Source organism: Bombyx mori, chromosome 20, assembly GCF_030269925.1.
Source record: "Bombyx mori chromosome 20, ASM3026992v2".
In the NCBI taxonomy this organism is placed as follows: Eukaryota; Metazoa; Arthropoda; class Insecta; order Lepidoptera; family Bombycidae; genus Bombyx; species Bombyx mori.
The window spans coordinates 3,370,058-3,383,818 of record NC_085126.1 but is presented as its reverse complement, the minus strand read 5'-3'; the positions used below and the strand labels follow the sequence as shown (position 1 = coordinate 3,383,818).

Below are 13,761 nucleotides of genomic sequence, written 5' to 3'. Positions count from 1 at the left end.
CTTACAACTTATATCTCAAGGTGGGTGGCGCATTTACGTTGTAAATGTCTATGGACTCCAGTAACCACTCAACACCAGGTGGGCTGTGAGATCGACTAAACGCATAAGCAAAAAAAAAAATAGTAAAAAGAAATTAATTTGGAAAATCGATTAAATAATAATATGTCCTTTGGATGTTTTAAATCGAACGCTAGTTGAAGTATATATATCGATACTCTATAGACACGTTTTAACGTTGATAATTGTGTGTTCCATCGATTCTCTTTCACGGAATATTGGATTAACCATTGGTCCTGCCCTGTTAACCTACTTTCAGTGATTAATTTTTTCTTTATTTTTTTTATTGCTTAGATGGTTGGGCGAGCTCACAGCCCACCTGGTGTTAAGTAGTTACTGGAGCCCATAGACATCTATGACGTAAATGCGCCACCTACCTTGAGATATAAGTTCTAAGGTCTCAGTATAGTTACAACGGCTGCCCCACCCTTCAAACCGAAACGCATTACTGCTTCACGGCTAAAATAGGCAGGGCGGTGGTACCTACCCGTGCGGACTCACAAGAGGTCCCACCACCAGTCTATCTTAAACTCCTAATATGGTCTTTCTTTGTTGCAGGACAACTTAACTCCGGAGCCGCACGACATGAACGAAGAAGAAAACTTCACTAGTAAGTTATTCAGCAGATCGCTTGATTGAACCAAGCCACTTGCATCAAATCAATTTTAAAACGTTAGTATTTTATGGGACATTCTCAATGAAAATCGAATGTTGCGTGCCACACAATAAAATATTAACGAACCGAATTGGATGTTTTGATATTGAATGTTCGAGAAGCCTACGAAATTTTGATTAATTGAAAATTGATTGGCGTATGTGATCTGGTGCAGGTCAGGCCCTCGCGAAAGACGCTGAGAAGTTGAAAATGATGTTGCTTGCATGGAATTACCACAACCAGTCTCAAGGTAAATAGACAATGAAATTAAATGAACCGAAAGAGATTATAACAATTATTCTTGAAAATAAATACATACATAAAAAAGAAAAAAAATTGAACGAAATTTTAAATTCGAAAAATGTGTTGCGATAGAACACTATTATGATTGGAATTTTAAATTGATGTACAAGTAAAAACAACTTTATTTCTAAAGGCTTAGACGTCCAATTTTATAAATATATAAATTTTCCGCAATTGTTAGTAGTGTGGTCCTATCTATCCTAATATGCTTATACGTATATAACAGCGTTTGTATCAAACCAAATTTATATCTGTGTAAAATATATTTAGCATTCAGAATCCAAGTGTGTTTGTTTGATAAATGTTTTGGACGCACATAAAACTGGAACAATACTATCTTCTGGCTGCGCGGGATCGCGGAAAAATTAACGTTTTAAAAACACACTACTGGTCGCCCGGTAGTCGAAATTCGACTATAATTAATTGAAATTATAAGTTTGTACACTATTAAGATTCTATTGTCAAAGACTTATTATACTTCTATAATCACAAATTTCGCCAAGACTACACACTATAGAAAAATATTTATAAATACAAACAATATTTAATCTATTCTCAATTTGACAACAAAGGTCAAGAACAAAAGTTTGACAATAAATAAATAGTATGCATGCGTGTGTGCGTCAAATACATGGTAGGGTGTGTAATGTTTTTATTTATTGATTTAATGTATTTTTTAGGTATAATTTAAAAAAATATTAGCATTCTGCACTCCTTCTCTATATTCTCTATAAGTGTGAGAAATTTCATACTCCTCCGTCCGCGCAATTTTCGTAAAAAGGGCTACAAAGTTTTTCCTTCGCGTATTAATTAATATATAGACTAGATGATGACCGACACTCTTTTTGTGTCTTTAAAGCAGTAGAAATAGTATTATTATTCGCCAATAGATGTCTAGAAGAGTCATAAAGTTGACTATCGATAAAGTTGATTATTGAAAACACGAATAAAACAACATTTTCTGAAAATAAATCGTAGCTAGATCGATTTATAGCCCCCGAAATGCCCTGTATACTAAATTTTATGAAAATCGTTGGAGCCGTTTCCGAGATTCAGATTATATATATATATATATATATATATACAAGAATTGCTCGTTTAAAGGTATAAGATAAGTACGCGAGCTCCCCTAGTTAAGTAGAAAAAATGTCAAACGAATAAAACTCCAATGTCCTCCCGCGCCCAACTCAAAAAGTTTCCAGCCCGATCGTCAAGTTTAACTAAAAATAGAAATAACGGTACTGACATTCGGCGCTTAACAGGGCTCATTCGAAGTCTGCTTGCATAATTTCCACCGGTCGGTCGACGGAGCTATTTTTATTTCAACGAAGCCATATCGAGATGGCTGCGTACTGGGGGCGTTGCAGGCACCTTCTCAAATTATTTATAGGCACGGGACACGGTTTTTGTATCGATTGTTCATCTCTCTAAAACGGAACGAAAGAAAAACGATTTAAGATTCTATACTATAACTATACTATGACTATAAGTACTCCAGTTCATTCTCCAACTGACTCCCGTCTCCTGGAAGGAGCTCTTAAGTATTATTAGCCTTAATAAATATGCAGTCACCGTCTCTATTTCCTTATGCAATTGGTACTGGTAAATCCTGGTTTCATATTACAATTGAATCCTTCAGTTCACTGGTAGGACCTTTTGTGAGTCCGCGCGGTTAGGTACCACCACCCCGTCTATTTCTGCCGTCAAGCAGTAATGCGTTTCGGTTTGAAGGGCGGGGCAGCCGTTGTAACTATACTGAGACCTTAGAACTTGTATCTCAAGGTGGGTGGCGCGTTTACGTTTGTAGATGTCTATGGGCTCCAGTAACCACTTAACACCAGGTGGGCTGTGCGATCGTCCACATATTTAAGCAATAAAAAAAAAGATTCACAATTATTTGATATCTTCAAAAATTTAATTACTGAATTGTCAAAATTAACGTCTTGCTAATGTAGATTTCGTTTACATGGTCTTCATGACTACTAAATCAACGTACTGATTGATCATGGGCTGTTTCAAATTATATCGTTTTCTCGCATTAAAACTGTATAATCTCAAAACTTACTAATTTTACAGGAGAGTGTTTTAAAGGTTTAACATGTGATATTTTTAATATTAATCATCTTTGCAACTTTTTTTTTACCAGTTACATTATCTGTCTTTTAAAGTAAGATAAAATTATGTATTAATTTTTTTTTAATAGTAGTCAAAACATTGGTAAACTAAAAAAAAAACTAAAACTAAACTACGCTCTTATGAGAAAAATACTAGTGATACCAAATGATTCCGCGTATTAACTCGATTTCGATTATTTTTGGAAATTGTACACTTTTAATGCGAAAAGTCGATATATTGATTTCGAAAATAGAGTTACAATAATGAATGAACATCGACAATGCTACGTAGGGTTTTATCGATAGCACCGACAGCACTAAAATACTCGTTCTAGTTGACATTTAGAAGCAGATGCACAGTCCTGCGAGCTCTCATTAATTTCTGCCGCCTTGGTAACTGACTGTTCATGTTAAGCTATATTATGGCAAAATTATAGGACTCTCGGGTCTTGTTACGGTATCTGAAGGCCTTGTTTTTTGCTTGCTCCATTGTCGTCGTAAAGATGGGCTAAATACCGTGGCAACGAAGGCAAATTTATCTTGACTAGAGGTCCCGCAGTAGTCGAAAATCGACTATAATTAATTGGAATTGTAAGTTTGTACAGTTTTATGATTGTATTTTATACTTCTATAATCACAAATTTCGCCAAGACTACACTATAAAAAAATATTAATAAAGACAAACATTATATTTTAATCTATTCTCAATTTGACCACCGACGTCGAGAACAAAAGTTTGACAATAAATAGTATGCATGCGTGTGTGCGTCAAATACATGGTATGTAGTATGTGTAATGTTTTCTTTATTGATTTAAAGTATCTTTTATGCATTGTTTAAAAAAAATATTAGCATTGTGCACTTCTTCTCTATATTCTCTATAAGTGTGGAAAATTTCATACTCCTCCGCCCGCGCAATTTTCGTAAAAAGGGATACAAAGTTTTTGCTTCACGTATTAATATATAGATTTATAGCTGCAAAGAATATGCCAAAGACTTTACCAAACGAAGTATAAAACGTTAGAGATATTTTGCGATGCTTGACAAATAAATATATTTCGGAAAAAAGACCTCGGAAATTTAGGCAAATCACTTGTTGCTATTTCGTGAGTTATTTATTAAACAACCTATTGATAATAAATAATTTAGTTCTGTAGACGGGTGAATGAGCTTATGGCCCGCCTGGCGTAAAGTGCTTACCACGGTCCATAATCATCTCCACATGAATATACTTTGAGAGATGAGGTCGAAGTGTAAGTTGTACTGTATAACGACTGTTCCGATCTTCAAATTGGAAATCGTGTTTGCTTCGCGACAGAAATAGGAAGGACGGTAATACCTACCCAAGCGGGCTACCTACGCTCTATCTATCTATTACAACTATCGGATTCTTTAATTTATTGTGCGTACTGCCTATCTGATGGTAGCTGGTGAGCGTTTTTCATGGATGTCAGCAATTCAAGGAACACAGCCAGCTGATTTTTAATTTGTTTTTTTTATTGCTTAGACAGGTGGACGAGCTTACGGCCCTCCTGAAGTTAAGTGGTTACCGGAGCCCATAGACATCTACAACGTAAATGCCACCACCTACCTTGAGATATGGATTCTAAGTTCTATAGTTACAACGGCTGCCCCACCCTTCAAACCGAAACGCATTACTGCTTTATGGCAGAAATAGGGTGGTGGTACCTACTCGTGTGGACTCACAAGACGTCCTACCACCAGTAATTACGCAAATTATAATTTTGCGGATCTGATTTTTATTACACGATGTTATTCCTTCACTGTGGAAGTCAATCGTGAACATTTGTTAATTACGTAATATTTCATTAGAAAAATTGGTAGTTGCCAGCGGGATTCGAACATCTTACCCTTTAGGCCACGACGACTTCAATTGTAAATAAACGTATAGTAAGTACACCCACGTAGATACAGTTGTTTCTTGTTATCGGTTTTGTAATGACAGTTCACATGGGTGCGAAAGAGAAAACATGAGTCTAGTTAATACGACTAATTAACCCGCAATTCTGTATAAGTCGCAAGAAATTTCCTTACTTTTTATTATCAAATAAAGATGTTATCACAACCCGAGATATGTTGTTTTATATAGAACAAACAATTGAAAACAATGCCTCTTAATTCATTAATCAATTTTAGCTTTTAAATTGCTTAGACATAGATATCAATTTCGTTTAGATTTTAATTCCATTACGTTTTTCAGGTCGTAATGGCGAACCCGATTCTGGCGGTGAGAGCATGGCTGATCTGTGGGCTTCATACCACAGCGCTCTGGGCCTCGGCAGCAAGCCACCGAAAGCTCCCACGCCCATGAATACTGGACACTCGGTGAGTTTTAAGGTTTGGCACGACATTTTTAATAATACCATTTCATGTTATATGTCAATCATAAAAATGATTTAGTAATGTAAGTAAGATATACGTACAAATTATTTATCCGTTCACGAATTAAACAAAAATAGCGTTAAATTGTGAAATTATTCATTGACAAAAAACCATTTTGCAACAACTGTATCGGGATGAGCATACTTGATTGCTCAAAGAACGTACTTAAAACATAATACAGAAAACAATGTGTAAAATTAAGGATTAAGCACGAAATAATAATGCGCTAATACTGGCAGTAGGAAGAACTGTTAGTCACCGTAGCTATGACCACTTAGAGCGGTTGGTTTTGTTGCATTGCTGACGTGCATGGGAGACGGCAATCATCAGGTGGGACGTGCGCCAATAAAATAAAGAATTAGATCGGTAGGGCGTGTTGAAGAACGCACGGGTAGGTACAACGATCCTGTCGATTACCGCAAAGCAATCAGCAATTGAGACTTTGAACCCGAGACGTAGTCAAAGTCGCTAACGTTGTGATTTCTACTTCCCATAACCACCTAACCCCGGCTTTTCTGAGGGCTCGTTCAAAAAAAGCCTAATCATTAAAACCATATTTCTGCCGTGAAGCAGTAGTAATGCGTTTCGGTTTGAAGGGTGGGGCAACCGTTGTAACTTACTTGAGACCTTAGAACTTATATCTCAAGGTGGGTGGCGCATTTACATTGTGGATGTCTATGGGCTCCAGTAACCACTTAACACCAGGTGGGCTGTGAGCTCGTCCACCCCTCAAAGCAATAAAATAATTAAAAAATAAAATAACCTGAACAATAAGTAATGAAGATGATAAATAAAGTCAAATCAAAATTCCAGGCATTTATGGTATTAGTTCCTTTATTATTATAATTTTAATTTTATATTAGTAGTTGATAATTTTGATTCGGTTTGATTTGATTTGGTTTCATTTTTTTTTTTGTTTTTGTTTTTGGTCATTCTGATAAATTGTAATTTTAATTTTATTGTCTTTTTTATCTTATTGTACGTGAAATTTTATGGGCTTAAGTTGCCTGAAATGTTGCATTTCATTTCATAGATCGAAACTAGTTTCATTAAAAGAAATACCTTTTATCAGAGTCCAATCCACGTTGGTTCAGCGACTCCGGTGGAACCAGCCTCTACCCATGACGAGACATCGTCGTCCGACAGGACCAAGGATGATGACGATGGTGGCGCTTCGGATGACGATAGCGACGACCGGGTGGATCCGCAGCATCACGACCCGGAGAGATTGAAAGCATTTAATGTAAATATTTCATATATGTAGAGTAGGGATCGCAGCGCATAAAATAATACTTTCACTCTTCCAAAATCTTCTGTTCTAACACCTTTTTTACGCCTTAACCGTCTCCGCCATCTTCTTTTTTTCTGTCATTATCGTCTGTCATTCTCCTTTCTCTTTCTTACCGTTTTCTCTCACTCACACCTTAAAGTTTCGTTCCACACTATTTTCATACGTTCTGTTCTTACCAATCCTATATATATAACGCTTGAAGCCTTAAATAAAAAAATGTGCATCTTGGGACGTCCGACAGAAGTGGTAACTTAAATCCATTTAAATTGAATTATTTAATATTGAAATTGTTTAATTTGAGAAATACTTAGGTCATTACTTAAATTTTATGTATATTAATATGATAATGTAAGGAAAATTGTAACATAAATTAAATATATTATTAGATATTAAATAGATATATAAGTAGCTAGGAGTTATATAAGTTCTCAGTACGGCTCCCGTATGCGTGAGAGAAAGAGAAGCCAGACAGACTGGCGCCGTAACGCGTTACGTAACGAAGCGATTTACCCTCCCATATGAAGTTATCACTTCAAAAACGAATCGGAAAATTACTAAAGTTTTGGCTTACTTTTCAGATGTTCGTCCGCCTATTCGTGGACGAGAATCTAGATAGAATAGTTCCCATCTCCAAACAGCCTAAAGAGAAGATTCAAGCCATTATCGACTCATGCACACGTCAGTTCCCGGAGTTCGCTGAACGCGCCCGTAAGAGGATCAGGACGTATTTGAAGAGCTGCAGGAGGAATAAGAAAGTGAGAGGCGATGTTCCTACCAGTGGCAGCGGGAACACACCCGGCAGCGGCAGCGCTTGGGATTCCACGGTGAGGGTCCGATCGCTTCTTCTTTATGGTTGCCTGGTTGTTGAATTTACACAAATGCACTATTCGAAGTCAGATAAAGTTAAATAAAACGCTCTGGTAAAACACAGTCGAGGTTAGGTATATATTACGTTCTTCATTTATCTAAATCTATTAATTTATAAAAGCCAAACTATTTTCAGTACCAAATCGCTTATAAAATAGATTTCGCGGTATCTTGAGTGACTATACGATAGTGATGTCACAATATGACGACAAACACTTCCAATAGCCGGAGAAACTTTGGTACTATCATTGTCATCGGACGTGTTAGTAGCTATGACAAAGCAATCATTGACTATTGTTTTGTCACTTGGTCGACAGACACATATACAAGCGGCACTTGATATCTCCTATCGACGAATCAAATTCAAAAAAACATCGAACAACTTAGTGGCGTGCGAAAATATATAATAATTCGTTACGGTACGCCAATAATAAAGCTAAGCTGAGAATTTCCGCGAAATACGGAGTATTTTTCTCCAAACAAAATGTCTTCTATAAGAAATCGTTCGACGAAGAGTAGCGTTTTTCTCGAGGTCATTTCATTGCTCATTCAATTCCAAAACTGAGCTTGCTTTGTTTGCCAATCACAATTACAATAGGGGCCTCGTAAATGTTGATAGTAAAGCTACAATCAGTGGCGTCCCCTTAAAGTGCCTATCACTAGTACGTATTAAACGTATTCGTTGAACGACATACCAGGTCCGGCCGACTCCGGCGCACTTAACATCAGTACAAGCTGAACATATATTGGCGCAGGCGTGCGAGAACGAGAGCCTCAACGCCAAGCGCATGCGGCTCGGCCTCGACCCGGTCAGCCAGCCCATGCCCACAGTGCCCACGCCTATGGTAAATATGTACAATAATTCGACTAGCTCTACGCTTGATGACGGACAAAGGTATTGTATCCACAGACCCTAGCTTATTCGTCATTGGCAAATAAATTTCATACCACCTTTTTTTGCTTTTTCTTATAGCCTTGAGAGATTATATCAGCGTTACCCTAGCGTGTGGGTGAGTCCTCAGGGCTCAAACCGGAGGTGTTGCTAAAACTGGCCCTAGCGAACAGTGTTTTGCAGAATCTACCACCGGATCGGAAACGCGACCCACTGAGAAGTTTCGACGAGAAACTCAGTGGGCTTCATTTCGAATCGGTCAAATAAAACCCAATCCCCAACACCATTGGCAAAATTCTTGGCACTAAAATATATTTTTGATATTTTTTGAAAATTAAATATTCTCTGTTTAACATTTTCAGGCAATAGATTCAACGGCCACTTCAGCTGTAGCTTCATCGTTCCTAAGCTTATACAGCGGAGCTATAAGCAGCCCCGCGTCGACTTCAGCGACCACCACCTCTACCTCTTCCCTGGCAGCTGCGGGCCACAGCAAGGCCGCCGCGGACACTACAAGGCCATCAGCCAGCCCGACCATGGAGAACGCTTTGTTGAACAACAACACTTTGAAAGTGGACAACGCTAATGGAAATACTGGAAGCAAGACCGCCAGGTCAGTTATGCTTTCCTGGTAGTTTAAATTAATTACTTTTATCTATCATTCATTTTTAATTCAACAATTAATTGCAACATCGTTTAGTTTAGTTGTCAAGTTTTTAATTTATCTAAATAATGATGGTTTTAAGCTTCCCAGCTTAAACGACAAAGGGAAGATCTTCCACCGAGCGGGTGATATTACTCGGTAGACCGACGGTCCGAACGTTGTTGTTCGGAACTTGTATATATGCAAGCATAACTTGAAAATGTCGTAAGCGAGATGCAGGCATCTGTCATATATGTTGCGTTGTATGATGGCTACCCGCCACAATGGTATTAAAAGTTTAGAAGTCAAAACGAATCTCGCATTTAAAGTATGAGATAAAATATATTCAACACAATTTAAATTTATTACGTCTATTATCCCATCAATAATTTTATCAGACACTCAAAAGTAAGAAGATTTCTATTATTCGACCTGTAAACAAGAAAATCAGTCTCTTTTGCTTACAAGTGATTTAAAGAATAGTCATTCACGATCTTGTTTTTATTTTCAGTCCAGCTTCGTCACCGGCGCCCTTATTCAGACCAACTTTCCCGGCTACATTTGGTACTCCACAAGGCTTCGGAAGGCAAAAGTATGAATTTTTACCAAACGACTGATTTAAACATCAAATCAGATTTGATAGAGTAACAAAAAGTCACAAATACGTTGTCCTGTTAGTAGTGATTTGCGATAATTTTTTGTATTTTTCGAAATACATTTTTACGTAAATTGAAAGGATACAATACCATAATATTAAAGGACAATCTAAAGATCATACGCGGTCATTGGGGCTATGCAGCGCTGTTTTAAACCACATAAATCGTACGCCATCAATTCAATTTGTCGGGTTAATATTTTACTGATATTTAAACATATTTCTCGATATTTCAGTGTGAACACAACACCAGCATCAGCACTCTCGAGTAGCGCACTTCTGTCTACCCTCACGGCTCTACCTCCTTCAGGTAAACATTCATATCAAACGCTGAATTGATAGAAAAAAGGCATTATCTACTATCTAGGGATTTATGTATTTTTTTTCAATTCATTTTCGTTGTGTCGTTCTGTAAAGTTTGTTATATAAATTAAATAAGAAATTAAGTAATTCTATAATACAATTCGAATTTTCGTATTCAGATTACCATTTATGTGTACCATTTGTGTAATTATAATAATGTGTATTTTGTGTAATTATAAAATTATTACATGTTTCAGGGGTTGGGGTGAATGCTGCAATGGCTGCCTACCAAAATGCACTATTGTCTGCAATGGCGGCTCATACACACACATTTCCAACTAATATTAGTGGTAAGTTCAATTGCGAGCAAAATTAAGACATTCACTAAAACATTCCATAAGACTCATCGAAGTTTACTATAGTGGTTTTTATTGTCTAATTATTTTTATTTATTATCTGCAGCTCCGACAGACCTGTCCTTAAAAAGTTCAGTGCCAGCGCCTCTTCACGTTACATCCGCGCCATCTCTAACTGGAACCACTTCTTCCACTCAGTCGAAATCTCAGCTGTTTACTCACAAACTGTCCGGACCGGAGGTAGGAGCCGTGAGGCAGCTCATCACTGGATACCGCGAGTCCGCAGCTTTCCTACTGCGTTCAGCCGACGAGCTTGAGACATTATTGTTAAATCAACCATAGGATCAGGCGAAACGATTCACGGACTTTTTCGGCTTCAAATTTGGATATTTTTAAAAGATCCGTGTATTAAAATGTTTGCAACCATAGACTTCGAGTGTGGTTTTCAGCAGATCGAAATCGGTAGTAGTTGAACTTAAGCCATTGGTATTTAATAAAGTTTATCGTTGGAAATTTAAAAATGCTTTAGTTCTTGTATTTCAGTTGTACAGGAATGTTATAATGTGAAATATATTTAGGCGTATTGTTATAACATTCTGAATTTTTATATTTAGATGACGTCATTGTTTGATCATATGGTGGTTTGTTATATAATATTTGGTACTTTAAAACTTGTACAGGTTGCAACGAAAGTAGGTAAATACTTTAAAATAACATGATTACCTTCAAACAACGAGGTAAATACACCGAAAAAAAAAATTTACGTGATATTCATAAGTATGCCAACTAAATTTTTAAACAAATCAAAAAGTAAAATAGTTCTAAGTAATCTTTCTCTTACAATAGCACCAGATACACAATTTTTATTCGATTTTAAACTAAGTAGATAACTTAAATTTTGCAATAGTTACACGTGCTTGATAAACGAAACCATTTTAAATGTACAAAACTATATCTTTGTAAGTGTAACTGGCAACACAAAATTGCAATATTCAGGTGTTTGCGATATTTTATTTTGGGTTGCCATTTAAACTTTTTATCCAGCTATCGGTAAAGATTAAACGTTAATTTAAATAAGCTAAGTGTTTAAAACTAGTGATGTAAAAAAACAGTAGTTATTACTGATCTAAAAACTATTGAAATTTGTGAAATTTTATAAGATGATCGCGCGGAAATCAATGATACCCTTCATTTCTATGAACGCTGATTTTGTAAAATATGATTTATGTGTGTTGCTTTTGGTGTAAATTTGTAAGAAATTCGTAAGCTACATTTTACGATAGGAATGTGTGGGCAACTCTAACTTTTAGCATTCTCAAAATGTAAAAGGCGATGGACTAAATTATATGAAGACGTAAGGGTTAATTCAGTTAAATGCCGTAAATAGAAAAAAAAAGGAAACCAACATTTTAATGTCAATTGAAGACGTATCTTTTCCATCTAAAATACTTAAAAACGTCCTTTTCGCATTCCGTTGACGTATTGTCTTGTGTAAAACAATCAGTTGTTTATCCATTGAAGTGTAAGTTTTCCGCGTTCGAGCTAAAATCGAAAGCTGCCATAGAAAACTCGTCGAAAGAGTACAAAATTAATATTTTTGTGTAAAATTTTAGGGTGTAAGAGAAAAAAATCAGGGAGTCTCTAGATTATTAGGTTAAAAAAAATATTCTTGCCTGGTGCGACGTAAATTGTGAAATCGAAAAATAAATTTGCTTATACGAAGAAGAAAAAAAGGGCGGCTACGGTAATTTCACTTTTATCAGAGATTTAATTAATAGTTTTTAACGTATTTAGGTGTAATAAGCACGAATTTAATTTGTTGTTTTGTATTATTAATAGTGCTGTAGACTTAACTCGTATTGCTGCTTTTGAATGTATTTTGGGTTTATTCTTCGACCCATATTAATTTCTTATAAGTTTTTTTTTTTTTCATTATTAAAGAAATCTTTTTTGTTTTCCCCAATATTGAACTCAATATTGATCAATCCGTCATCTCATTTTTGATTCTCGTCACTTTTGTTTATAATTCATAAATTAAACTAGTGTAATATTATCAATTTTCGCTCTGCTCAGTACAAGAAATATTCAAACATTAACTGTATATCTGTTACCATAGATTATATGGCCAAGTACTTAGAAATTAAGGGTTATATTACTTACTGCTCAGGTACAAAAAATAGTTAACATTAAAAACTGATTTCGATTTTGGCCTAATTACTTTGAGAGCTTACCTCATCGTCGGCTTAGGTTCTGGCCAGTGTTTTTTTTCTAGCATCCTTAATATAACTTTACGATTATAATGCAATAGGATAGTTACAGATGTATAAACGCTTATTTTATTGCTGTTCATGTATCACGCTGCTGTGAACGCAGCTTTACAAGTTTTCGTCCAATTAGATTTGTATTTAGACAAATCCAACCAATCAGAGCTCTGCTGCATTTTCATTACGATGATTCTTATAAAGGGTGTTGTTTAGTGTGTACGAGACTTAAGATTTTGAAGTTGATACAAATTTGATCATAGATTCACTCGATTCTTCTAATAGAAATAAGCTTAAGGTACTTTAGCTCCAGTACATACTAAACAAGACTCGATAAGTACAATTTTTCGCAAGCTTCTCGCCAGTTAAATCAATTAAAAATAATTGTAAATTCACTTTTGAATACTGAAAAAATTGCCAAAGAATACAATTGATTTTTAATTCGACCAACGAATGTGAACTTTATCTTCTTGTATTTTAAGTTTATTTTAAGCTTAGCCCTCCAGTGGAGGTCATTCCAATGTTTTCTAAAATGATTGTCGTCGGTGCGAAAGTGAATATGCGTTACATTATATTTGGAAATAACATGTGACAGGTAAGAAATATAAAAAAAAAATTAACATAAAAATATAACAAAAAAAAAACGTGCGAAGTTGATGCTGGAAAACAAAAATGTCGGAGAGAAAGTTAAGAAATGAATTTGTTAGAAATTAAAATATTATTATTATTATTATGATTATTATTATTATAGATGTGTAAATGATTTACATTATTAGTTCGCGAGAAACACAGAAAGGCGTTAATGAAAATTAAAAATAAATTAAAATGAAATTAATATAAATTAATGATATGGCGATTGTTACTATTAACGATATTGAAAAATTTAGTTATAATTTTGCATCTTCAAAATGTGAGTTTTACAATTTTAAAGAGGAAAAAATATATATAATATGCTCATGTAA

General features: G+C 35.6%; 1 protein-coding gene across 5 annotated transcripts in view; it reads left to right on the top strand.

Annotated features, from left to right (window-relative positions):
* Positions 1-13,761, top strand: part of LOC101736030 (nucleolar protein 4) — a 175,740-nt gene extending 161,979 nt beyond the window's left edge. Inside the window, exons 5-15 of one of the 5 annotated variants that reach the window (XM_021351517.2) lie at positions 616-667; positions 888-962; positions 5,350-5,486; positions 6,604-6,774; positions 7,401-7,646; positions 8,445-8,534; positions 8,944-9,194; positions 9,736-9,816; positions 10,116-10,189; positions 10,440-10,532; positions 10,645-13,761. In XM_021351517.2, the coding sequence (XP_021207192.1) occupies positions 616-667; positions 888-962; positions 5,350-5,486; positions 6,604-6,774; positions 7,401-7,646; positions 8,445-8,534; positions 8,944-9,194; positions 9,736-9,816; positions 10,116-10,189; positions 10,440-10,532; positions 10,645-10,880 (1,506 nt within the window). In that variant the 3' untranslated portion in view covers positions 10,881-13,761. Of the gene's footprint in view, positions 1-615; positions 668-887; positions 963-5,349; positions 5,487-6,603; positions 6,775-7,400; positions 7,647-8,387; positions 8,535-8,943; positions 9,195-9,735; positions 9,817-10,115; positions 10,190-10,439; positions 10,533-10,644 lie in introns of all 5 variants that reach the window. The other 4 variants (XM_021351512.2, XM_012695401.4, XM_038017934.2 and 1 more) reach the window with 4 other exon arrangements.